The sequence below is a fragment of the Orbicella franksi genome, chromosome 15 (assembly GCF_964199315.1).
Source record: "Orbicella franksi chromosome 15, jaOrbFran1.1, whole genome shotgun sequence".
NCBI lineage: Eukaryota > Metazoa > Cnidaria > Anthozoa > Scleractinia > Merulinidae > Orbicella > Orbicella franksi.
In genome coordinates this window covers 12,229,266-12,252,586 of record NC_138159.1, presented here as the reverse complement: position 1 = coordinate 12,252,586, position 23,321 = coordinate 12,229,266, and the positions used below count along the sequence as shown (strand labels likewise).

Below are 23,321 nucleotides of genomic sequence, written 5' to 3'. Positions count from 1 at the left end.
GTCTGTGGCATTATGTGCTCCTCAAAGCTCACGGTTTTCCTTGAACTTTGCTCTAAGAAAACTGTTTGCTTCTGGGAACTGGTACTGTCTGTGGACAAATATTTTCATCAGAGTGCATCACACTTTCAAGAGAAACGCGTGAGTCAAGCATAGAAGAGGGGACTCAATTGGTGGCCTTTTTTTGTATTTCTCTCCATTCTACTCAGAGATTTGGTCACACAGGTATGTCATTAAGAGCCAGTTTAACAAGCTAATTTCACCGGCTGAACAAGGGCTTATCCCCAGCCAGAATTTCATAAGAGAACAAAGACTTGGGGTCATTTTAAAAGTGCACAGCTTGGCACAAATAAACAAAAAGCCTAACGCCAGTTTACCAGTCCATCTGTCTGCCTGTCGCTTACAGACATCTCACAACAAAGATCTTTTATGGTTGCAAAATAGCAATTAATCTAAAAAACCAACAAATCTGACATAAACTGTGACAAGAAATGAGGAATACACACACCTTTGGGAATATTGCTGTTCCTGTGTAATTTCTACGGATCTCTTCATGATCAGTAGTGTTATCTTTTTCCTTATTTTCCCTGTAGATCATATGTGAAAAGGAGCATATAAACATATCAAAATAATTGCACATTTGATTAGTAAACAGTTAGCAACTACTTGTACACTTTTTTTCCACTGACGCCAGTAGTCTAAATGGACACACACTAGGCCCCGACGAACTGTAAGCTTTATCTTTAATGCAAGCGAAATCTCCCCGTAACGAGAACTAGATACAACCAAGATGGCGGACGAATGAAGACTGATCGCGCGGGCTTTTATACAACAATGAACGCCGCTGACCGACCGACTAAGCGGAGTGACGCTGGACAACCAGCCTACTGGCGTAGCTTCTTTTTTTCCTTCTTAAACAAATAAGCATGCAAACAAAGAAACACTAGGCGATACGTCGGTATGAAATACACACACAGGTTATGTACGAGAAATGTACTGTATGAAGAGCAGTCTTAAAGTTTCGGACCAGATAAGAGGAAAAAAAAAAAACTAAACAAATGCTGAGAGACAGCTAAATGTCTAGAATTGTCCGGCTACGGCTAAAGGATTAGAATCGACCGGGCTACTTCAACTCTACTACATAGTCCTGAAGACGTTGCGGGAGACGCCGTTGCCGAGTTGGACGTTTGTTCACTGCAGGGCTAACACTTGGAGAGGGGGCAGGTATAACCTCGACGTCATCCGGCGAACCGGGTTGGCTATCCTCACCGTATCTCGGGACATCTTCTGCCGGGACAAAAGCGGAAGGTGGGGACGATAACTCGATAGGGATCCCTGGGGCAGGTGGAGGTAACGGGGGGCTTTCTGGGGAAGGTTCCTCGTCGTTAGGAAGTCCTCGATCATCAATAGGAGGGCTCTGGTCGACACCGATGTCAAGATCGCAGTCGCTGGACTCTTCTTCACTGGGGCGCCAGGGCGTGTGTACTCGGATGGGAGCGACCTTATAGCACTCATTCTTCTCCACACGGTACGAAACGTTTCGTAGCTGTGAGCCAACAAACTTGCGAACATTGCACCACTCACCGTCCACTAAGACAACGAGGTATCGGTCACGACTTTGGGACTTATTACGATCACAGTAGAGGTAAACTAAGTCACCAACAGTTATTGAAGGAGAGCTGCGCAAGTCACTACGCGGGGCTTTCGACGTTTCACTGTGGGGATGGTTTACCAGTCTTTGTAGATGCTGCTCGCGTATTAGCGCCTGATCTGTTAGGGGAATCTGAGAGTTGGTAAACTGATCTCTCTGAGTCCACATTTCTCTAGAGGATAGGCCGTGGCAGCGGATTCTTGAGTTCAGGTGGGCAGTGGCTACGGACAGAGTCCTAGGAGAGACAGGGCCACCTTCCGGTTGCAACTGCTGGAGTTCGTGTTCCAACTCTTGGATTGCTTTTTCAGCGACAGGGTTCTTGTTCTGATTCTTCACGCGACCTATCATCAAGGCTAATCTTGTGTTGCAATAGGACTTGGTCATTCACGAGAGCTCTGAAGGCGGGCGCTGGATCACACCGAATGACAGCGTTAGGCCCATCAAGGGGTCGCAGGCCGACGCATAATTGGATTAACCCATCGCGTAAGGTCCCATGCTTCTCGTCTACCACGAGGAGGGTCGAAGTATAGGAGGTAACGCACTCTCGGAGCACCAAAATAAGTTGGCGAGACTGCTTCAGGATATCGGCTGCGAAGGAGACACCCACTGCTGCTGGAGGATCAGACGTTGACTGTTCTATAACAGCGTGGGGGACGTGGCGAAGTGCAGCGCAAGGATGACAACCAAGAGAAACGCCCTCTATGGCCTTGTCTAGGTCAAGGGCGTAAAAGTAGTGGCTGACAACTTTCTTATGCTGGAGACACGATGGATGAGACAACCTGAGGTGTAGGGCGGTTAGTAAACCATCTAAGACCTGTCTGGGCACTACGATACAATCACGCGAAGGAGCCAAAGGCTCAGTCTTTTTCACGACTAAGAGGCCGTCATTGGAGATAGAGGCGACAGACAAGTACTTTGTCACGTCCTTAATGTTAGTAAGCTTCTTGGAAGGACGAGTCCCTTGTATTAGGTGGGCATGCGTTCGACGTAAGTCCGCGCACTCAGATTGGATAGACAACCAAGTTTTTCGACTTGTGAAAGGGAGGTTCTTCTGACCAGATAGGACGTCCTGGGCAGATAGGTGTCGGACGACAGATTCCTCAGCTTGGGTGATGAATTTGCATACCTGACAAGAAGGATCAAAGCAGTTCGGTGCATTGCGGCTTGCAAAGTCAGAAGGTAGGATCGCAGCACCGGCAACATGCCTCACGTTGGCTTGGAAGCGGCTGACAGTTGACAAATAAGTCGACACTCGCGTGCTAGCAGAAAACTCTCCCCTGCACATTTTCTCGAAGGCCTCGACACAAGGCTTACTGTCGGTGAGCACGCAGGCCTTGTGTTTAGATTGTATTAAGTAGGGGCTAAAGTGTTTTGTTGCAACACGAATCGCAAGTGCTTCAACTTCGCACGGTAACCAGGATAATTGGTGACTACGCAACTTTGCACTAAAGAAACCAGCGAGGGCTAGCTTGTCACCCCGCGAGATGTAGAGAGTGGCGGCGATGCCGGGTCTCTTGACAGCAGCGTTGGTCACGATCCATAACTGGTCATCTGGCTTCAGGAGAGTAATTGTTTGGCTAGACGCCACGGCAGCTTGAGCAGACTTGAAGGCTTCAGTAAGATGTTCGGTCCAGACAATGTCATCCTGGGACTGTTTCCCGGCTACAGCCTCGTCAAGGGGGGCCAATAGAGCAGAACAATGTGGAACAACACGAGCAAGGACCTTGACCGCACCGATAAAGGACTTCATGCCGCCAACTTTATTGGGAGGACTGCAGGAGGACAGTGTTGAGACGCGATGAGGGCTGGCGCGAAGAGTGCCTTGGGACCAAGTCCAACACAAGATGGAAGTAGTTTTGGGGTTGATGATGGTCTTCGACGCCGAAAGGCGCAGGCTAGCTTTATGGAGAGCTTGGAGAACAGAAGACCAATTTCGGAGCAACTCGTCTGGGCTGTTGCCCCCACAGTACAGATCATCTGCTATCTTGGCTACGATACCAGCCTGGAGGAGGTCACCCAAGACGCGACACATGAGCTCTTCAAGTACGGTTTCCGAGCCAGGTATACCCATGGCCGACCGGGCATAAACGCGTACGCCCCGGAATGGGGTAGCGACTCCGCAGTACCTCATGGACTCACGGGCGAGAGGGATCTGATAGAAGGCTCTGGTTAGGTCTGAGACGATGATGTGTCTCCACTGGGCTATGCAGCGTAGGGTAGAATCCACGTCCGGGAGCAGGGAAGGCTGGGGTTTGCTATAACGACCTACGTCTGCGAAGTCAGTGACGAGACGAAAGCCACCCGACGACTTTTTGACCAGGAACGACGGGTTAAGATACTCGACAGAAACATCAATGTCTTCGGGGCGACGGAAGACGCCAAGATTTTCCAATTCATCGAACTTCTGCTGGAGCTCGACGAGTTTATCGCGACCGTACAGGGGGAGACGACCTTTACGCTGAGGAGGCTCTACCGGGCCCATATTTACTTTTGCCTGAAGGGGACCAAAGGCGCCATTGTAGCCGGTAATTGCTGGATCAAAGACGGAGTCGTACTGGACCAAAAGGTTACGGAACTTGCTTGTGATGTCTGGAGGGAGGAGGTTGTCGGGGTCTAGTGCCACGCCCTGGGAGTACTTTGACTCTGAAACTGGGACTGAACACACCTTGTGGTACGGAAGGTTGTCAACTGGGTTGGAAGACTGATCTTGAGTAGACGGACAGAAGACAGGGCTGACCTGGCAAAAGTGTTCATTTCGTTTCAGGACATAAGGCCTATCTGAGAGGTTAGGAATACACACTCTACCAGCGACGCTTGTGATGAGACAGGGAGGCGGCCACATGTCGACGACTTTGGCCGAACGGGCGTTAGAGGCGTCAAATCGAGGCTCTAGAGCGTACTCAGCATCAGGTAAGGAATCTTCCGGGAGAACTATTTCTATAAAGTCGCCAGGCCAGACAGTGGTAGAAGAAGAGGGTGCACGCAGCACTTGTGCACGGCGGACAGCATTGTGAGTCGGAGGATGGTTGACAGATCTGTAGGTGAAGATGGTACCATCCCCAAGGATCACCTGGCGTTTGGCAGGACGAATGGTTATGTCATTCGCTTCCATGAAGGGAGTACCAGCCAAGACATCTACGTCCAGATTCTCCACAACAAGACCTTCAAATTGAAACGAATGATTCCCACGGGTGAGGCTCAGGCGAGTTTCCTCCAGGACTTTCAAAGGAGAGGAGCCATCCGCTTGATGAGCTGACTGTGAACTGTGCCAAATCTCTGCACCGAGCCTCTGTACAGCGGAGAGCCTGATCATGTTACCTGTGGCGCCGCTGTCAATGATGACTCCAGCCTGATGATGGCCGCAAAAAAGGTGTCAATGTGCGGGGACTGACGTACGAGGACCCTCCTCGATGCATCAGACGTAAATGGATCACTCTGCTCAACCAGATTCTGATGACGCGGCGGGTCAACATTACTTGACAAAAGGTCTAACTCAACGCTGTCGTCATCCAGAATTGAAACAATCTGACGACCTTTCAGAAGGTACAAACGGTCCTGTTCAGAAACGAACCCACATTCGCTTAAAAAGTGGCTGTGAGAAGCGCGGCCAGCTTGTTTACAGAGGGAGCATTCTTTCGCCTTTTGGGAGGAGCGTCCCGGGAACCTCGCAGACGACTTACTGTAGGTCGGTGTACCCATCCGAAAAGAGGACTTCTGAGTGGCAAATGAGGCTCCTGTACGCATGACTTTTGTGTCTTCAGCAGAACGGATTTCATCAAGGAGTGAGTCCAGCGCCTGGGAGATCTCAGGCTTTAAGGACACCAAAGTACGAGACCGAAGTTCAGTTCCATATCGTTGTTTAACAAGTTTAGGTAAAGCAGGGTTAATCAATCTCAGCCACGTTAAAATAACAAAATTCTCTAACGTCGGTGACAATTCCTCTTCCTCCTCAAGAACAGAACCGTGGTGGAGCAAGGTGTGAGGTTTAATTAAACTGTCCTCCACAAAAGCCATAAGACGCTGGAAAAGATCTTCCGGGCGCTCATCGAGGTTCAAATGAATGTCATCCAGGTCTAAAAAGTGACCCCCAGTAGTCTGGAATCCGAAATGAAGTCTAATTGTCTGCCATATGTCCCTAATACAAGTAGAATTCTTGACAATCGTATTACGAGAGATAATTGGGCAATAATTTCCAATCTGGCCTAGCATGAGTTCGAGCATGTTTACCTTTTGGGTAGCAGTTCGCCTTCGAGCAGCTGGAACCGACTCCCCATCATCAGTGTAACCGCGTAACGGGCTCGCCCTAGTCTTTTTCAGCCACGACGACCCTTCGCCCAAAAATGGCGCGAAATTGGCGTCCAGAGACAAGGTGTAGAGAAGATTTTGTTTCCAACTCTCTAAGGAGGTTAAAGTTTCGTTCTTTGAGAGGCACCACTGCTTGGGGGCTCTGTTACAAGACATCGCAGCTTACGGAACAAGATGATATCGACAACCGACTCTTGGCTGCTCGGGAATCCCGACGAATCTGTCGATAAAGTGCGCTGGATCTGACGGGGACGTGACGATTCGAATCTTTACCGCTGCCACCACGCCAGTAGTCTAAATAGACACACACTAGGCCCTGACGAACTGTAAGCTTTATCTTTAATGCAAGCGAAATCTCCCCGTAACGAGAACTAGATACAACCAAGATGGCGGACGAATGAAGACTGATCGCGCGGGCTTTTATACAACAATGAACGCCGCTGACCGACCGACTAAGCGGAGTGACGCTGGACAACCAGCCTACTGGCGTGAAAAAAATTCCTAAAATTAAATAATTTAAGATGAGACATGCCTGCATGGAATCGCATAGCTGTTGCATTCATTGAAACAAAAATCCAGTCCAAGATGATAAATACAACCACTATGATTCCCAGCAGCCGCATCTCATAGAGGGAAATGGCCATTATCCAGAGAAAATTTGCCAACAAAATTTTAAAGTGAGTAAAAGCAAATAAAGGTCTTTGTCAATTTACTTTTACTAAGTTATTATCAAATCCTCTACGCCTTAAATTCTCTACTGATCCCATCAATAGTTATGAATTAATCATGTTATTAATTTTGCTTGAAAAAATTTGGTTTGGAAACCTGATGGCTAAACCAAAACAGTTGATATTGCAGACAACCACTCAAAATTTAGATTCAAAACGCAGCTTTTACCAATCAAAAACCAACATTTCCTGAGACTGGGTTGCAACATTCTGCAACTTTGATTCATTTACCAAAAAGATTCCCATCCCTTGCATGTTTTCAATAACATTTAATTTCTTAATTTTCGTCCAGATGAGCCGGTTGATGTATTTCTCCCATAAGAAAGACAACATTTCCTCATTCAATGTCCTTAAAGGAACCAAAAAGAAACAACTTTTTTTCACAGAGTGAGACTATAATAAAAATGATCAATTAAAATAATAGTAATAAATTATAGCCAGGTTTTTTAAATCTATACATATACTTTCTTTGCTGGAAAAAGATATAAAAAGTTGTGGCTGAAGAAATTATAAGATGGTCTATGCTACAAAATATAACGAAAACGCAGGCTATTAGGGCGTTAAAAGAGGAGTCGCAATATATGGCCATATTTGACCTCGCCTTTGACATGGCTTGACGTAGGATCAAAGTTGTACAAAGCCATGGCGCCTTTGAACGCCTTTGACATAAGAGATCAAAGGTATGCAAAGCCGTGGTGTCTTTGAACGCCTTTGACATAAGAGATCAAAGGTATGCAAAGCCGTGGTGTCTTTGAACGCCTTTAATGCGCGTCAAAACTGTAGTCAAAGTTATTGACATGTTTGACCTCGCCTTTGACAGGGATCAAATGTATAGCAAATCCATAAGATATTTGATTCCTCCTTTGACGTGGGTCAAAGGTGGAGTCAAAGTTAAGATCACATTTGCCCTCTTCTTTGTCATGGATCAAACGTATCGAAAACGTTTTTGACACACATTTGACGCACGTCAAAGTTTGGATCAAAGCTATGATCATATTTGACCTCGACTTTGATCACGATCAAATTTAGAGTAAATCCAATTTTTCGTGCCGTGATAGGACTCCACGTGCGAATTTTTATTTTAGCTTGCCATTTATGTATGCAAATTAGGACTATTTAAACGCTACGGTTTCCTAGCGCGCCAATCTTTTCAACGTTTTCTATAGCTTCAAGTTAATATTGTTGCGGAATCTATACTCTACCTAGCTTCACCGTCATCGCTACAGTCAGGAAACATTTGTAAGTCTTTATATTCTGTCCTGTATTTTTCTTATCGCTCGGCTCTTCTTCACATGTATTTTTATTTATTTTTCTAGTCGAACCTCGCTCGATCTTTCAATACTCAACGGACTCCTTGAGTCTCTTCAACAGAGCGTGAGTTCGAAATCTCTAGGCGTAGCGTCAACAAGAACTGTAAGCTACACTTCCCTTAACAACAGAAGATTGCCATCACAAATGAAGCAAATGAATAAAGAAATGAAATAATATAAGATTTTAACCGACAGAATATACTAGCACAAGCTCAGTGTGCTTTCATTTTGGTATTCACAGGGAAGAAACCAAATTCAGCAGATATTTCAGATGATATTTCAGATGTTTCTTCAAAAACAATAATTCATTGCAGGCTTAAAATCATAGGAATATACTCCTCCCATCGCTTCGGCGGGTTTGGTACTTAGGTGGAAGCCACCTTTCTGAGCGATTGTAAACAGCGTCATCTAACAGTCACATTAAGTCTACCTCCTGTACGTTTCTTTTAAGTGCCAGCGGTTTTCCAGTTATATTTATATTTCAATCTGCAACCTGCAACCTGCGCCCTGCAAAATATACCTGCCGCTATCACATGGAGAAGCTTTGTATCACTCCGAAGGATGTAGTTGCCATTGAGAAAGATATCAAGCAACTTTGGTCGCTTCTGGAAGCCACGCTGGAAATTATGGACGAACTGTGTATTGTTTATTTACAAAAAGGAGAAGAAAAGAACAACAGGCGGCGATGGAAGAAGCACAATCGCTCGAATCGGAAATTCAGGCCGCAATCGAACAAGCCCACGAGGCCGTAAAATCCCAAGCTCAAATTTCTGCCGGGACTTCTAAATTTACCGATCGTTTCGCAGAATCCGCCCAATCCGACTTCGTCTCCACCGCCTCCTCAAAGCAATCATAGCGATCAAGTAGAGGCAGGAATTTCACAGAGCTCGCCAATCGGCTTGCCAACCGGTTCCCCCACAAATCATCGCCTGAAGTCATTAAAAGTACCGTCGTATGGTAGAGACAAGACGAAATTTGGAGAGTTTTGGGGGATTTTTGAAAGTCTGGTGGACCAATCTAAAGAGCCAATAAATCTTAAAATGGCGAGGTTAGAGCAATGTTTGTTTTTCAGCGCAGTGGAGTCCATCCGAGGGCTTGGAGTTTCTGAACCATAATACGAAGAGGCCAAAGAAATCTTGATAGCCAAGTTCGGCGCTCAGCGGCGGCAACTGCGGGCCTACATGGATCAGCTGGAGAAAATGCCCCAACTGAGGAATAATGACGTTCAAGGATTTGAAAAATTTGCAGATTTGGTCAAAATAACTGTGGTTAAACGTAAGGCTGAGGAACGCAGTGGAGAACTAGGCGAAGGAACGTTACATAGTTTATTAGAGAAGAAACTCGCAGAGGCTCGAGTGCAAGGGTACAGCCGTTGGCTACAGGAACAGGGCCAGGAACGATCTGTGCTAAGCTTAAAGGATTGCTCAAAGAGGAGGTACGAATTCGAGTTGAAGCAAAGGAGATGACTCATGGCTTGGCTGTAACAGAGAGAGCAGATGGATGGCAACCTTGAAACATGAATTCCTATCGGCGCAAGTCCCGAAATTTTCGCGTAGGATCAGAATGGTTTAACCCGAACCCGGAGACCGCCTGGCTCAGGCCAGTTAAATCGCAAGCCACCGTATGTGTGTTGCAGCTCCCTGCATAGTGGAGTATGGGCATGCACAGTATTCCTGCAAAAGAGCTATTATGATCGGTGGAAGCTGGCGAAGGATAAACGGTTGTGCTTCCGGTGTTTAGCTGGTAATCGCCAGGGAAAAAACTGAATGAAGTCGCAAACATACCAAATTGATGGTTGTCGGGGAAATAATTACCGTCTTATGCATGAAACCTTGCCCGTCGGAGACCAACCGGCGGAGAGTGCACAGTCAGTTGTAGAAAGTAACAGTTATCCCTCACTTAGTGCACGGGGCAGTCAGTTTTGCACCATCACCCGAGGGAGAGTACAGTTCCGTCTCACGAGCTGCGACAATTCACAACTCAAGACGCTTAAATGAAGCCTACACATTGCGTACCATTCTAGTGTGGGTAAAGGCACAAGGAAAAAAGGTTGAAGTAAATGCAACCCTAGACGATGCCTCCAACGAGTCATTCTTGAATGAAGAAGTAGCTAGAGCTCTTGGGCTTAAGGAGTGCTATCAAACCGTGAAAGTCCATGTGCTGAACAACTCCGTAGAGACATTTCAAACCATGCCGTTGAAGATAGAGATCGAAAGTGTTAATGGCCAGTTTACAAAGGAGAACGAAGTGAAGACTTGTCCCCGCAGTGTGACCGGAAACTACCAAGTTGAAAATTGGAGAGCATGCAGAGACAAGTGGCCTCACCTTGCGAGTGTGATTTTGCATCACCAGCGAAGGATGGCTTGGTGGACTTGTTGATAGGTGTTGATAATGCCGACTTGCATTATTCTTTTGTTGATATCCGTGGAAAGGGAGGTGAACAGGTGGCTCGTTTGGATCCGCTTGGATGGACTTGCATTGGACCTCCAGATGGTAAAGTGGGTTCTGGAACAAGAACACACACCATCCGAACACTGTTTACCAGGGAGGGTGGGCCGATTAGTGAAACCGGAGGTTGTTGTGAATTGGATCAAACCCTTAAGCGTTTTTGGGAGATTGAGAGTTACGGGACTGAACTTTGTGATCGAATTGTCTGCACTGAAGAAGAAAAGGGGCCTTGGAAAAAGTCAGCAGCTCTCTTCGTTACAACAATGGGAGATACAGTGTTGCCGTGTCATGGAAAGAACGGAGGCCTCAGCTACCCAACAATCGGCAAATGGCAGAATCCCGTCTTCTCAGCACCGAGAGAAATCTGAAGAAGAAAGAGTTTGTTGAAAAGGAGTATCAGAAAGGGTACCTTCGTGAAGTCTCAGAAACCGAAGCACCACCCCCTGAAATTTGGTACCTACCGCACCTTCCGATTGTTAAGATGAGCAAGTCCTCAACCAAAGTGAGGATTGTCGTTGATTGTTCTGCATGGTGCAATGGAGTCATGTCATTGATGCTGGGCCAAAGCTTCAGAGAGAGTTGTTTTTCTAATCCGTTTCCACCGCAATCCGGTAGCCCTTGTGTGCGACATCCAAGAGATGTATCTCCAGATAAAAATTGAAGCCGAAGATCGACCGTTGTTCCGAATTCTGAGGTGAGATGGAGAAACCGACCGCGATCCAGACGTGTACGATTGTTGAAGCTGACGTACAAAGTCGAACACAATGGCTTACCTGGCTGTCATAGACGGTTGCAATACGCCGAGTATCTTCCCTATGATGTCATTTTCCAGTTGTCTTGCCTAGAGGGAACTGGACGACTAAAGTGATCGTAAAGCACTTTCACGAAGCTGGACACCATGCCACCGGCACAAATCACACGCTCGCAAATCTCTCGACCAAGAGCTGGATAGTAGCAGCTCGAGAAGACATCCGAGACTGGGAAAAGGCATGCGATGAGTGCAGGAGACGTAAGTTGAAAGCCGCTGAGCAAAACATGGCGCCACTACTGGATGTAAGAGTGCATCCACTTGGAGCACTCGCCCACGTTTACTGTCCAAGGTCGTGGACAAAAGCGTTGGCCGTGTCTGTTTACGTGCCTATCAAGTCGGGCAGTACACTTGGAAATGGCTTATGGTCTGGACACCGACAGCTTCTTGAGGTGTTTCGTCCGAATGACCCGTCGTAGGGGATATCCGTTAATGATCGTGAGCAGTCGTGGAAACAACTTCATTTGCGCAGAGAGGGAGCTCCGGGAGATAACAGACGACTTAGATCACACTCAAGTCCAAGATCAAACGGCCAGTAAAGGAGTGAAATGGTCTATCAATCCTCCGTTGGCGCCCCGTTTTGGAGGAGTTGATGAAATCATGATTAAAGCAGCGAAAAAGGCTATACGTGCAGTGCTCGGCAATGCAGATGTTAATGACTCAGAACTAATGAAGGTCTTTGTTGGAGTAGAAGCCTTGTTGAATTCCCGTCCTCTTACGCATCAATGCGCCGACCCGAAAGATGCTACTTCACTCACCCCTAATCATTCTCACCATGGCCAGATGGGAGATGTCTCAGCTCCGGAGTCTGTTGACGAAGTTACGTTCAGGCCAAGAAATAGATGAAGACCAGTTCAAGAGTTAATCTCGTACTTTTGAAAGAGATAGATGAGGGAGTGGCTACCGTTATTAAATCCACGTCAGAAGCGGACCGAAGCGAAGCCGAATTTAAAGATTGATGATGTTGTGCTTGTCATATCTCCTGACTGTCCCAGGGCACAGTGGCCTTTGGGAGGAGTTCTGGAAGTATTTCAGGACAAGACGGTTACGTTCGAGTTACCAAGATTCAAATTGGTCAAAACACTGTTATGAGGCCTGTTTGTAAATGCGTTCTACTGGAGTCCAACTAGGACGCAGACCTTAAGTCGTGAAGAGTTTGACTGAGTCAAAGGACCTCAAAGGGGGGAGAATGTTCGGAAGACATTGGTTAAGGATAAACGCTTCACCATTGTGTGCGGAAGACATTGTTTACGTCTGGGAAGATCAATAATTTCGTGAGGCATTTCGTGAGAATTTTGTATTTAGCATAATTATTCATGGGCTCGTGTGATCGAGCAAACAGTGTGAACAGTGTCGAGCTGTATTCGAGTCGTAAGCTAGTATCCGAGCTGTATGTTGAAATAAGAGTATTCGACAGTTATTTCTTGCTCTTGGTTGCCGTTCCGTCCGACCACCCAGCGTTTCATAATAGGCCATTTCTGAGTTGGCTTTTGCCTCTGTGTCAAAACCAGTTTTCGTACAAAACCATCCCTATGAAACTGTGTTCCGCCTAGAGATTCATTTTCACGTACCGTAAATCCTCAAATTATCGCCCGGGGCGCTTAATTTAGGGGACACTTATTTAATCTTTCCCAAATCGTGGCCTAACGTGGTCATTTTTTTTAATACATCGCCTGCGTGTAAACAGCAACATAAGCTGTTAATCGACATGAAAAGCTGATCTTAAAGTTTAAATCGCGGCACTGTTAGTACTTAACGTGTTCATCGTGTTCACTTGACGTGTTCACAAACTGAAACAATGTGCAAATCTAATACTACACGACGAAAACTATACATCCTTTGTTGTCTCATTACTCGTCCACAAAATGGGGGGAGGGGAGAGGGGACGCTTATTTAAAATTTCGGCCGACAGGAGGAGCGCTTACTCGAAGGGGACGCTTATTCAAGGGGAGGCGCTAATTCGAGGATTTACGGTAAATCAAACTCATTTCCATTTTGCACGCGGACTTGTTTTGAAACAAAGGCACATGGTATCTCGAAAATGGCCTTTTTACGGCAACTCAGTTCAATCGTATAGAGCGTTTTCACATGACGTCACGGAAGCCATATCTGGTGCTCCAAAACAATGAAACGGCGGCCATGTTTGTGTGAATAGTATTGAAGAAACTGCGTAACGTCTTTTAAACTACAAGTAAATGTTAAAAATATCGTTAAAAAGACGCTTAATGGCGGTATAAATCAACCGACGTTTCGGCATTACTGCGATCTTCAGGGTGTTTAAGCCAAACCAGTCCTGAAGGAGTTGCACTCTTTTCTTATGTAAACACTTTCTTTTGTTCCAAGAAATTTCCATGGCTGCTAACCAGACCAGCTAGTGAATACACTCGATACGGTAAACATTGACCGGGACAAAAGAGTAACAAAGTTGTTATTCACAAAACTTATTATGGTAATTGAACTGAGTGGAGTGCAATTTGTTTAGGTAATCAAATGGGTGCAACTGGGAATGAGTAAGCACAAGTGAATTTTTCAAAGACTGAATAAAATTGCAAGAGCTAATAAGACAAGTGAGCGCGATTTGAGGTCTTTGAGAAATCTACGAGTACTTAGGCAAAGTGTTTATCACTACAAATTTTTAAAATATTTCGATCTGTAACAATCTGATGAAACGTTTACTAATATGTAGTGAGTAATAATTTGATTTGTAAATTACCGAATTTGTTATGACCAAAACGTTTACCTATATTACAGTCTTTTAATGGTTAATATTTCGATTCTTTACACGTATATCAACACTTACAGAGACAACAATAATAAAGTATTATTATTGTTATCATTATCATTATCATTTTCATTATCATTATCGTTGTTATTATTACTATTGTTGTTGTTGTTGGTATTATTATTATTGTTATTATTATTATTATTATTATTATTATTATTACGGTAAGACTGAGAAAATGACTCCATTGTGATGAGCTGGGAGCAGGCAAATTTATCATTTATTTCTAATTTGCACTTCAGTGCAAATTAATAGAGGCGTGTTCGTAATTTCAGTCTTCATTCATATAGCAAATGAGAAATCGTCAGAAATCTAGCAATTTAAGGATTTCCGCGGTGTGACTGAATAATGTTAGCCCGTTCTAGATGTACGCTCTTCTTCTGTGGTATCGTGTTAACTTACGAGTGTCTGCATGGGAACAATGTTTAATCATCAGTAAAAATCTGTTTTTTGATTATTTCGTATTGTTTCTGCTTATTTTGCAAATTTGCAGAAGTTCTTGAAAGAAAAGTCTTTGTACGTCCTTGCATACGGTGGGAAAAACTGTCCTATCCTGACAAAGTCCTGAAATCAATGTACGTTAACAGGAAAGGCACTGAATTCGGACAACTTTTATCTCTGGAGACGGCATTGAATATTCACGAAAAGGAATTTATAATGTCAAAAACCGTATCAGATTGTAGAAAGTGGAAAATATGAAGCATTTTTTGTCTTCAACGGTTTTAATTTGGCCAAAAATTACATGTGTGGCCCGTGTCCGGCAACTCGCTCGTCACTCGTCACTCGTCACTCGTCACTCGTCACTCGTCACTTGAAACAGGAACATTTCAAGACTCAGCCTCTAGGTTATTCAACAGTCTGCCAGATAACATCAAGGCCAGACTCGGATTACAGTCAAACCTGTATATAACGGCCCAGTATATAGCGGTCACCCTGTGTGTAACGGTCACTGAACAACCTCCCAAAAATCGTCCCTGATATTTACTGTTAAGTTGACCAGCATATAACGGTCACCTGTATATAACGGACGCGGTCACCCTTTAGACTTTGAGTCCACAATTTCATTATCTTTTACCTGTATATAACGGTCACGAAATTGTGTTACGATTAACGAATAATGACAAGCTTCATTCATCAGCTCGTTAAATAGCAGCCACCAGGGCAGGGGTCTCACAATAATTCAAGTATTAGTACAACTACTAATACATGTCATCGCCTACGTCCAACACACGCTTGCGGCAGATAACATTAAAGTGCCGTCGCTTTCAAACAATAGTTACAGTAACTGTAACAACACAACCGTAACCACACTGTTTTCACTTTCGTCATAGTTACCTGATTATAACATTGTACTGTAGTTATCTGTTTCAAATTGTTGTCAATAAATGTAAATTGAGTGATTTTCCACTTAAAACGTTGTTCATTAGCTTTCAGTGGACTTTTACTGCACCTCCCTAAAAGTATACCACAGACATTTTATGGGCCCTTTTTATCGTGTTTATTACGTTACTGTTACTCGTTATTGTCAATAAAACGTAAATTGCGTGATTATTTGCACATAAAAATGCTATTTATTGACTTCCAGGTGAGTTTAAAGGAAAAGTGTGTACAGAGGTCACCCTCTATATAACGATCAACTGGCCATTTCCTAAGGGTGACCGTTATATACAGGTTTGACTGTAGATTGTTTTGAATCTGCATAATAAATTTTTTACATATTCGTGTTTTCTACATGGTTTTTTACTTGTAAATTATACTGATATATCTATATGTATTTTTAATTTTTAGTTAGCATATCATGAATGTAGAACTCACGTACTCACTCATCCGCTTCGCTCCTTCGTTAGTGGAGCATAAGGCCACGCAACAACAAGTACCATCCATCACGGACTTGAGCTTCTCACTCAACCCCATTCTATCTTATCCATCCCAGATCTTTCCGTTTGGCTTCAATGGTTCTCCTCCGAGTGATCTTTGGTCTGCCGGGCCTTCTCTTGCCTTCAGGATTCCGGGTGAGCTCAACTCTGCAGTTGTTATCTTTCTCTCTCCCCAAAACGTGAGCGGTCCATCTCCATCGTCTGACCTTCAAAGTTTCTGAGATGGGACCCTCTCTGGCTCTTTCATAGAGTTCACGGTTGGAGATGGTGTACGGCCAAAATATGCCAAGGATTCTTCTTAGGCATTTTCGATGGAAGACATCCAGGCGCTCCATGTGAGTTGATGTAACCCTCCACATATCAGCGCCATACAGGAGAATAGAGATCACGCAGCTCTTGAAGTTTCTCAGCTGGGTGTGCTTGCTCTATCTCTTCAGTAGACCTCCAGACAGGATTTAGAATGGCATATGCTCTTCTTGCGATTGACAGCCTGCGCGAGATGTCTTCATGTGACCAGCCGGCTCCATGGACTGTGGCACCTAGGTAGATGAAGGTGTTGACGTCTTCAACTTCTAAGCCATCAATGGAAATCGTGTCGGTGACCTTGGCGTTTGTTCGTAGCACCTTTGTCTTGGTGGTGTTGATACAGAGTCCGGTATACCTTGAGACCTGATGGAGGCGGCTGAACTTCTCTTGAACATCTGGGTGCCGGCTGGAGAGCAGGGCTATGTCATCTGCATAGTCTAGGTCCTCTAGGACCGTGGTGAACTTCCACCTCAGGTCTCTCCTTACATTGGTGGTGTTCCTCATTACCCAGTCGATAATGATGTTGAAGAGAAAACCTGGCATAACATAGCCCTGCTTGACTCCTGTCTCTACAGGAAACCAATCTGATCGATGTTCGTCCGTTTTCAACAACGCAACAGGTGCTTCCATCATAAAGCTCTTGTATGATGTCGACGAAGTTGTCAGGAATTCCATAATGCCTGAGAATGTTCCAGAGCTTGTCTCTTCTCACACTATCAAAGGCCTTCTTGAAATCGATGAAAGCAATGTAGAAGGGTGTTTGCCATTCAGCACTCTGTTCTAAGATATTCCTGAGGATGAAAATCTGTTCAGTTGTCCCTCTTCCTCTTCGGTAGGCAGCCTGTTCTTGCCGTAATTTCTACTCAACTCCATCCTGCATCCTCATCAGGAGCATTCTGCAGAAGACTTTGTATGGTACTGAAAGTAAGGATATCCCTCGATAGTTGTCACAAATAGACGGATCACCTTTCTTGGGTATTTTGGCCAAGAGAACTCTCTTCCAGTCAGATGGTGCTTTACAATGATCGAGAGTCTGATTGCAGATATTCAGAAGCTGGTCCGGGGCAATTATTAGCATTTCTGCACTAGTGTTATCCACACCGGGTGCTTTACCGTTCTTCAACCAAGATATGACTTGTCTCAGTTCTTGGATTGTAAAGGGGTCAGTGTCCATCTCTATGGGATCTTCGCAGTCGCCGAGCTGACACCCTTCAGGAAGATCAGTTTCTTCACAGGTCACATTCAAGATCTCATAAAAGTGCTCTTTCCTCCTTTCAAACACTTCTTTCTCTGTGGTGATGACTTTACCATCTTTCGTCCGTATTCCAGTGCTTGGCTTCTTGAGGCACCCACTTAGCAGCTTCGTTTTGGTGTAGAGCTCTTTCAGATTGTTTTGGTGCGCTGCTCTTTTCGCCTCTCCCACGACTCTTTCCAAGGCTCTCCTCTTGTCTGCTCGTGCTCTCTTTTTCACTTCCTGGTCTTTCATTTGGTACATCCGCTGTCTGGTTTCCCTCACTCGTTCCGAGCGGTAGTTCAAAATGCTCTGTTTTAGCTTCCGTCGTACTTCGAAAAAATTCCAGGAGGCGGGGCTCAATCAGTCCTTCCGAGACCTTGCTCTTTGTCCAAGTGTCTCAGTTGCCGTCGTGCGATGGATGTCTTTGTACCATGTCCATGCATAATCCACACTTTGGTGATCATTGTTTAGAGCCTCAAAACGATTCTTCAGGGCTATGCTGAAGCTCCGCTTGTGCAAAGGATTTTTTAGCTTTGCAATGTCATAAATGGTCCTTGACATTTGTTTCTTTCTGTTCCTTGCCAGCTTCAGGCGTATCTTGCATCGGACAAGGTGATGGTCACTTGCTGCGTCTGTTCCTCGCTGTGTTCTGACATCCGGTAGCGATCTCCTGAATCTTCATCGGATCGCCACATGGTCGATTTGATTTCTGTTATGGCCATTTGGTGATGTCCACGTATACGTGTGGATGTCTGTGCTTGAAACAAGTGTTTCCGATGACAAGACTGTTCTCAGCGCAAAGAGATGCAGATCTTAGGCCATTATCATTCATAGTGCCAAGTCCTTCGTTACCCATGGTGCCTTCCCAGCCAGTGTCCGAGAATACTCAGTTTGTACCTTCTCATTTCTTTCATGACTAATGCTGTCTTTCCGATCGTATACCTTGTTCTGACGTTCCAGCATCCTATGTTTAAGTGGTCTTTGGGTGTAAGGAGGGATCTTTTACGCGGCCTTGTCGTGCTCCTGGCTTCCTTACGGCTTTCACCTGGAGCAGTCATTGTTGCTTCAACCCAGTGGAGGAAACTCTCATCAGGGATGTCGCAGTTCGCACTAGTCCGATCCCGGATAGCATTTGTTTCTGTAGCAAGTTGGTATTTTATGGGAGAAGGTTGCTGGTCTTCTGCCCACCCTGATTTTACAGATCAGGAAACTGCCGGACTGCTTTTGTCAGGACTCTCACTCAAGACCTCTCTAACATGATTGAACCTACCAGGGGTATGCACCCCAGTCAGTACAGCCCTTGAGATCGTCGAGTCGCACAACCCTCTACACCACGACAATGTAGAATGTAGAACTACTCTGTAGAAAAGTCATCCTTAAACCGTTATTATTATTATCATCATCATCATCATTATCATTATCACTATCATTATTATTATCATTAGTACTATCATTATTATTATCATTATTATTATTACTCCTGGAGTATCGCTAGGTAGGAAAATAGTTGTGTAACTTTGACAAAACTATGTTGTTCCTCATCAAATTAAACCCAGAGTGCTGGAGCTTAGTATTAGAAAAGGCCAGAGCAACTTGGGCATTTTCTTATTTTTGTTTGTTGCCGTGAGAAAAAGACTATTATCGTGTCGTTTCGGCAGGACAGGTCGGTTTTGACTTTCGCTCGCACTGCAGGGGCAGCTACCGTATGCAAGGATGTAACGCGTTCAAGTAGCCTATTCCCCTAAATCAGCACGCGCACTCTCTAGTCACCTCTTTCTCATTCCCAAGTCAGTTCCAAACCTGAGTCAAGGTACACGAAAGTCACTTTAGTACTTTTCTTGATCTTCACAGGCAAACAGCCTTCTATTTGCCTGGAAAAAAAGATCATAGACAGTTCCACAATAACTAGACTGGGAAGCTACCCTAAAGGAAAAGGTGAGATTAGAATATTACATTTCAAATGCTATGTAGCTACGGTGCTGTGCAATGAACATTAGTCAAGAGAATATGGAGGGTAAGATAGTTAATTACCCTTTTATGCTCTAGTCGGATTCAGTCCTCCCGTGGATAACTTGCCGCTCAAACTTCGTAGCTGTTTTCGTGGATCTAGAAAATGCGTGTAGAGACACTTTGGCTGATCACGTGCTTGTTTTTGGCCCTCAACCTTTAAAGCTATACTTCTTTCAAAATACATCCCTTCCATAAAAAAAAGTCTTGGAAGTGTAAATGCAACCTGTTTTGTTTCCATTTTAGGCTTTCTTACTATTGGAATCTCATCAATTGCTCGTCCTAGTGGAGATAACTACCTTATTAGAACGATCCAAGGCTTGATAAACCAGACGAGTGACGAGGACAGGCGCGAAATCTTCGTAGTGATATTCCTCGCCGACTTTGATGAAGCAGCTAAATCTGCCACTTTGGTGGAGTTGTGGAATCGTTTCAGGAAATATATTGACCAAGGTTTTATCGTGTAATTTTTGCACCAAATGAGTTTTACCCAGCGCTCTCGAATATGAAAACCAAATTTGGCGATAATTCGCTGAGGATCTTTTGGCGCTCAAAGCAGAACGTGGATTTTGCATTTTTAATGTGCTATTGCCAAGGTCTCTCGCAGTACTATCTTCATTTAGAAGACGATGTATTCCCAGCGCCAAGCTTTTATCCCAAGCTCCGTGATTTTATCTCATCGATTAAGACAACTTGGCCCATACTGGACGCTTCCTTCATGGGACACGTAGCCAAAATTTATCACGCCAACGACCTGGAGAATCTTGCCACGTATTTTTACCTCATGTACGACGAAATGCCCGTAGATTGGTTGATTACGTATTGGCGAAAGATTAAATATGATGGACCTTACCATCCAAAGCTCAGTTTTCCTCCAGCTTCCCTGTTTCAACATATTGGAAGTTACTCTTCTTTTGCGGAAAACAAGGGCCGTGATACCAACACATCGAGGGAAATATATTTTGACCAGTACGATCTCAAATACAAGGGTTTGAATCCTTTGGCTAACGTCAGCAGCCAAATGACGTCTAGTTATGGACATCCTCAAGATGCTTACAACAGAGGTTATGGCTATTTCTGGAGCAAGAAAGTCAAGAAAGATGACTTTATTATTGTCCAGTTTACACCAGCAGTGTCTATACGTAAAGTGTTCGTTGATACAGGCTCTCATATTGCTCCTGATGATCATCTTCGGTCGGCTGTTTTGCAAGCAAGTTCTAACAATAAAAACGAACTGCAGACCAATGCAAATGGAATTAAAACTTGTACAGTGTTTGAGACAATAGGAAATTTCCAACAAGGGAAAGTCGAAGTCACTTTCAAGGAAAGTAAAATCACATCTTGTTTACGGGTGTTGGTGACACAAAACCAGACTAACTGGGTTTTTTTCAGGGAGATTGATGTTTGGCAAGTTTAAACTCAAGTCTTTGTACTCAGGCCCCAGTTCAGTTTCAAGTTTGCAGAGAGGACTCTTATAGGCAAGAGACTATCTCGTTTTCCTCATTCTTTTGGTTAGTATCGAAATGACCTTTCTGTTGACAGACTCCAACAACAGCAACAGCCACAATAATAACAATAACAACCACGACAACGATAGAGGTAGTCAAAGATATTAACAGGATTGGTTTTAAATTTTTGCGTAGAGGTCAAGATAGAGTTGTAAGAACAGCAATGATTAATTCTTATGAAAATGGAGGGTTAAGGGTGTTAGACCTTGAGACTCTGATAAAATCTGTCAGGTTGTCGGTTCAAAAGGTTGCATGCCAGTGAAAACGCTGGCTGGAACTGTTACCTCACTCATATGCTTAAACCATTTGGAGGTCTCTTTCTTTTTCACTGTGACTATTATCCTTAGGATTATAATAAATCAAATCAATTCTATGCCGAGTTGATTAAGTTCTGGGCTGAGTTTAGGAACGCCGTCTCTGATAAGGACAATAAAAGCTCAATCATGTGGAATAAAAACATAAGGATAGATGGCAAACCTGTTTTTTATTTAAAAAAATTCTTTGAAAAAAACATAACGTTACTGAGTCAAGTAGGTTTATCAAAGAACAATTTGGATTCATTGGATGTTATTAGATAAGAAACGGATAATAGTTGTAATTTCTCAGAGTTGTCCGGGTTTAAGATCGGCAATACCCTATTTCTTGAGGAAGGATGATGGTGACAGTAATATAACAAAGTTGGGTTTTTTTCGTAATGATGCTTTCTACGACGTAAGTTTGGCCAAAAGCAAACAGTACTATAATTTGTTAATTCAATTAAAAGCTACCTTACCAAACGCTGCAAAAACGCTGAAGGATAAATTGAACATGAGACATGAGGATTATCTAAGGTATACCTTCTACCAATAAAAGTTTGCATCTCTAAGAAATTTTAAGTTAAAGGTGGCTCAAAACAGTTTCCAGCCCTTAGATTTTGAAAAGTTGTTATAACCACTCAAAAAACTGCCCAATCATTGGTGGACACGTTGTTATCATTTTCGCGACACAATACGTTACCGTAGCAACAGTATGACCCGCTAAAAACACTCTTAATTACAGCTTTAGGGGCTTATAATTCAAAAACTGCACGGTGAATTTTTTTATATTATCAAATTTTAGTAAGCATGATAAGACGCAACTTCTGGCAAAGTTAAAAAAAATTCTGTACATAGGGTTCAGAGCTACCTTAAAGTTTTGAAAATTTAAGGTGGCTCTGAACCCTATGTACAGAATTTTTTTAAACTTTGCCAAAAGTTGTGTCTTATCATGCTTACTGAAATTTGATGATATAAAAAAATTCTAACGTATTTTTAGTGGGTCATACTGTTGCTATAGTAACGTATTGTGCCACGAAAATGATAACAACGTGTTTACCAATGATTGAGCAGTTTTTTGATACCATGATTGTAGCATCAAGTGATAAAGATCAAGAGTGGTTGTAAGGATCCATCAAAATCTAACCGCCACAAACTGTTTTGAGCCACCTTAAGGTACTTAACTATACACATTGTACAAATAGTCTTTTGAAAAAATGGGAGTAGTAGACTCAGACATTTGTTCTTTCTGTGGATTAAGTAGAGAGTAGATAGAGCACATAATAAAATGACACATTACAAATTTTATTTATGTGGGAGTTCATGGACAGCTTGTCATCGATATAAGAGCGTAGGTCCCTAACAACTGACGATCTCATAACATCAATGTTTCCCACGATAATCGAAGAAATATTACCTTTAGATAGCTGTTGTCGGGTTCCTATTATAAGAAATTCCTTTACTTCGTCATTGAGAAGGAGTTTGTCGTGGTCCATCCATGAACGAATGTTCTTTTTTATCCAACTTTGCATGGCAGTTATAGCACCTTGTTGACTTGACAACTCGTCCGGCCTGAAGGAGAGATATAACATTGCACAGAAAAATAATATTCTTCACACTTTTCATAAGTAATGGAAGTTCAAGCCTTTGACACCTTGATAGCGGAGCTCCGGCGGCTCGAAGGGCCCATGCCCATATAGGAAAGAAAAGGAAACCCATGAGTTGATTTTCTCATGGTTATCATGGCTAGCGGTATTGCTCGTGGGCGCTACGCGAGACGACGACGGCGGAGTTGCTCAAGATGGCGGCCATACTCCAAATAATAGCGGAGCCTCATACTCATATAGGAAAGAAAAGGAAACCCATGAGTTGATTTTCTCATGGTTATCATGGCTAGCGGTATTGCTCGTGGGCGCGTACGCACGACGGCGACGACAACGACGACGACGGAGTCGCGCAACATGGCGGCCATACTTCAAATAATAGGTTGACAGAGATATGCAGCCTTGGTTTACCGTGTACTTCTTTGATATTGGACATCCAAGTTATGATTAATTGACAAGCAAT

At 44.0% G+C, this 23,321-nt stretch overlaps 1 protein-coding gene and 2 pseudogenes across 2 annotated transcripts in view; 2 read left to right on the top strand and 1 right to left on the bottom strand.

Annotated features, from left to right (window-relative positions):
* LOC145469968 (alpha-1,6-mannosyl-glycoprotein 4-beta-N-acetylglucosaminyltransferase-like) overlaps positions 1-23,080 on the top strand; it is a 40,754-nt pseudogene extending 17,674 nt beyond the window's left edge. Inside the window, exons 4-5 of the transcript XR_014042404.1 lie at positions 19,298-19,381; positions 19,700-23,080. The product of XR_014042404.1 is annotated as an alpha-1,6-mannosyl-glycoprotein 4-beta-N-acetylglucosaminyltransferase-like (transcript). The remainder of the gene's footprint in view (positions 1-19,297; positions 19,382-19,699) is intronic.
* Positions 683-6,592, bottom strand: LOC145469934 (uncharacterized; annotated as a pseudogene).
* Positions 7,722-11,523, top strand: LOC145470258 (uncharacterized). The gene is made up of 2 exons (XM_081454091.1): positions 7,722-7,920; positions 7,998-11,523. The coding sequence occupies exon 2, from the start codon at positions 10,295-10,297 to the stop codon at positions 10,805-10,807; it is 513 nt and encodes a 170-aa protein (XP_081310217.1). The 5' UTR covers positions 7,722-7,920; positions 7,998-10,294; the 3' UTR covers positions 10,808-11,523.
* Positions 23,081-23,321: the final 241 nt, after the last annotated feature.